General features: G+C 26.4%; 1 protein-coding gene across 1 annotated transcript; it reads right to left on the reverse strand.

The window, feature by feature from the left end:
• Positions 1-213: 213 nt before the first annotated feature.
• On the reverse strand, positions 214-1,410 carry LOC145033569 (uncharacterized). Its single transcript, XM_078982159.1, has 3 exons — positions 1,182-1,410; positions 963-1,092; positions 214-873 (listed from the first exon to the last, which is right to left on the reverse strand). The coding sequence occupies exons 1-3, from the start codon at positions 1,312-1,314 to the stop codon at positions 360-362; spliced, it is 777 nt and encodes a 258-aa protein (XP_078838285.1). The 5' UTR covers positions 1,315-1,410; the 3' UTR covers positions 214-359.
• Between the last annotated feature and the right edge of the window lie 2,331 nt (positions 1,411-3,741).

The raw sequence follows: 3,741 nt of genomic DNA on the forward strand, positions 1-3,741 counted from the left end.
GTTAACTTTACTTCTTCAAAAATTCAAGAACTCTATTATTTCGATATGTCACACTTCATCATAACAGATTTTTTCGAACATTCTTATTAATTTTAGTAATTTGAAAATAAACATAACTTTTAGTGAATTAGTAGCGATACATTTCGTACATCATTGTTAATTTTAGTTATTTGACCATAATTTATTGAATTTTAAAGACTTTATGTCCATTATTGTACCCGGGCATCAAATTGGTTTGTACAGGGGATTATTCCCTTTAACATGAGCCTAGTTTATATTATAGAGTTTTAAAATGTTATGATTACAAATAAATCTATGGTTGACAATGCTCTACTAATTAATTAATGTACGGACTTTGATTACAAATATAAATCTATAGTTGACCATAAAGGCACATCATCCATGATGTGATCCGGGAAAGAAGTCTTAGAGATGAGATTGTCGTTGGTCAAGCCGAAAGGTGAGAACATGGTCTCACTTGATAATACGACACTATTGTTATCCGGTAAAAAGAGCTGATCAAACCATAAATTTCCGGCCGGCTCAGAAAACTGTGGTGTAGCATCGTCACAAGGAAATTCATAATCCGATACACTCAACGAACATTGTGACGATTCAGTTGTTGAAGAAGATGATGGTAATTCAGATGTTAAGACTGCCAATAAAATTTCAACTTCCTGTGGGGTTTTTAAGTTGGGATTTTTCACCTGCTGACATCCTCTAGGGTTAGCGTTAACAGGTTCAAGGGTTTCAACTTGTTTGTTCTTTAACACAGTTTGATCTTTTCGGACCTGGTTTTTCAGATGTGTGTGCCAATGGTTTTTTATTTCATTGTCGCTTCTTCCAGGCAATTGTGCAGCCATCGTTGACCATCTGTACATATAACAACCAAATTTCATTAATCAACAACAAGTCCACTATTAAATAAACATAATCTAGGCATAAAAATTGTTTGAACTTACTTGTTTCCAAGCTTCTTATGTAAACCAACAATGACATCTTCTTCTTCTTTTGTAAAATTACCACGTTTCATGTTTGGGCGTAGATAATTCATCCATCGCAGCCTACAGCTTTTCCCACATCTAGACAAACCTAAACAAGAAAAGGGAAGAACAATATAAAGTAAGACAAAAGCATTAATCATATAAAAACTTGTTATATTTTTCGGAAGTGGGTCTAACCAGCTAACTTGGGAAGTTCTCGCCAGTTAGAATGGCCGTATATCTGTATGTAAGCTCTTAGTTTGTTGTCTTCCTCTTTGCTCCATGCACCTTTTTTGATTCCGTTTTTATCAAAACATGGAGCCCTCACCATCTTCTTGACTTCTTGTCTTCGATCTTTCAGTTCTCTTCAGACCTTTTCAGTGGCTACTGCCTAATGAAGACTTAAGCTACTGGATCCAAAAAGTCTTATATATATGCCTACAAATTATTTACCAAAACGTGTATGGAAGTAAATAAATAATTTAAAAAGACCATAAAAACTTCTTACTTTTTTCTTCCCTTCAAACGTTCAAAGGAAGACTAAAAAGTACGCTATATATATATATATATATATATATATATATATATATATATATATATATATATATATATATATATATATATATATATATATATATATATATATATATATATATATATATATATATATATATATATATATAGAGGGAGAGAGAGAGAGAGAGAGAGAGAGAGAGAGAGGTGGGTTAATTGGGAAAATAAAAAAGGTTGAGAATGGGGGAATCATTCTCGGTCACTAATTTAATTAACCTCTAAACATAAAGGACACAGTCGTAAACTTGTAAATATGATATAATAGCCTTCAATCACAAATACAAACAGCTGAAATTCATTCGTTTTTTGCTCTTTCAATCCAATCTTCAATTCTGTTTGAATACGAACATATATCTTCAACATCTACGATTAAGTATACTCTCAACATCATTAGAACAACATCATCGATAATCAACAAAAAATTCAATCCGTATCACTCATTCAATATCGTTCATCAAATAAAACATTGAAATTAAGGTTAGCAAAATATCAAATCAGTTTTTGTTTGAAATTTTCATATATTTGTCTACCAATCTACTATTTTGTAAGATTTAAGTAGTCAAAGTATCGTATTTATCATATTTTAAAAAAACTTAACTTGTATGCATTCCAACTATTTGATGAAATGCATAAACAAAATTATCACGTTATATTTACATATGAATATGTTTTATCACCTGAATCAATACGTGATTATTAAAACACAAAACAAATATTCAAGTCTGTAAGTTATTAATATGTGAATAACATATAAAAATTATATATATTTCTAAAAACACATTGTAATATTCATATATGAATATAATGTGCAATATTCACATATGAATATACCAACTATTATTCATAAGTGAATATACGAGCTAATATTCACAAGTGAATATACTATGTATTATTCTCATGTGATATACCATGTAATACTATATAATATTCACATATGAAAATATCATATCATATTCATTAGTGAATATACCATCTAACATTCACAAGTGAATATACTATGTAATATTAACAAGTGAATGTATCGTCTAATATTTAAATATGAATATACTATGTTTAGTATATTCTAAATATTCATATATGAATAATACTTAAATTGTAAAAATAATAATAATAATAATAATCATAGTTTTTATTCATAAGTGAATAACGAATATACTGTAGTAAAAACCAGATTCACTTTATTCACTTATGAATAACGATAGCAGAAAAAATAAAAAAAATAATTTTTTTTATTTTATCTTAAAACTATATCAATATGGATGTCTATTTATAGAGAAAAAAAATCATGAATTTTATTATATTTAAAATCATTTTTCGATAAAAATAGCTTCTTAAAAATTTAAAAAAAAAACAAAAAAAAACTATGTTTTTGTATGTATTAAGGTAATGCTTAACATAGTTTAAGGAAACATGTTTTGTTTGAAAACACACGTGCATTCCTTTCCCATTTTCGCCAGTATGTTTGAAGCTTTTGCGGCAAAAATAAATGATTGGCTGAGAATGGTTCCCATTCTCAACCTTTTTTTTTTCTCAATTGAACCCTCACTCTCTCTCTCTCTCTCTCTCTATATATATATATATATATATATATATATATATATATATATATATATATATATATATATATATATATATATATATATATATATATATCACTTCATTTGATACGGATATAATTTTATGAGAACGTGTAACAAATTTTTTCTAGTGAAATATGGTAATATTCTAATAATCGCAAAATATAATATAAATAATATTTTAAAATTATATGCTTTTAGAATATTTCAATGTTTTTAGAATATCAAAATTTTACATACATTATATTTTTTTGAATAACAGAATATTGGAATATTTCACTATAAAAATACGGTCTTATGGTTAAATAAAAATGAACTCGTCTCAAATAAACCTAACTATATATATATATATATATATATATATATATATATATATATATATATATATATATATATATATATATATATATATATATATATATATAGAGAGAGAGAGAGAGAGAGAGAGAGAGGTTATATGGAAAACAAAAAGAAAACCTAAAAATAATAAAAATAATTAAAAAAAAAAAATACTTAGAGATCACAAATATATATTTTTTTAACTTTATATGCTTAAAAATCGAAATTTTTTTTATAAATTCGCTGAAAACAAATTGAACAATCGACTT

Source organism: Lactuca saligna, chromosome 3, assembly GCF_052625555.1.
Source record: "Lactuca saligna cultivar CGN05327 chromosome 3, ASM5262555v1, whole genome shotgun sequence".
Classification (NCBI taxonomy): Eukaryota; Viridiplantae; Streptophyta; class Magnoliopsida; order Asterales; family Asteraceae; genus Lactuca; species Lactuca saligna.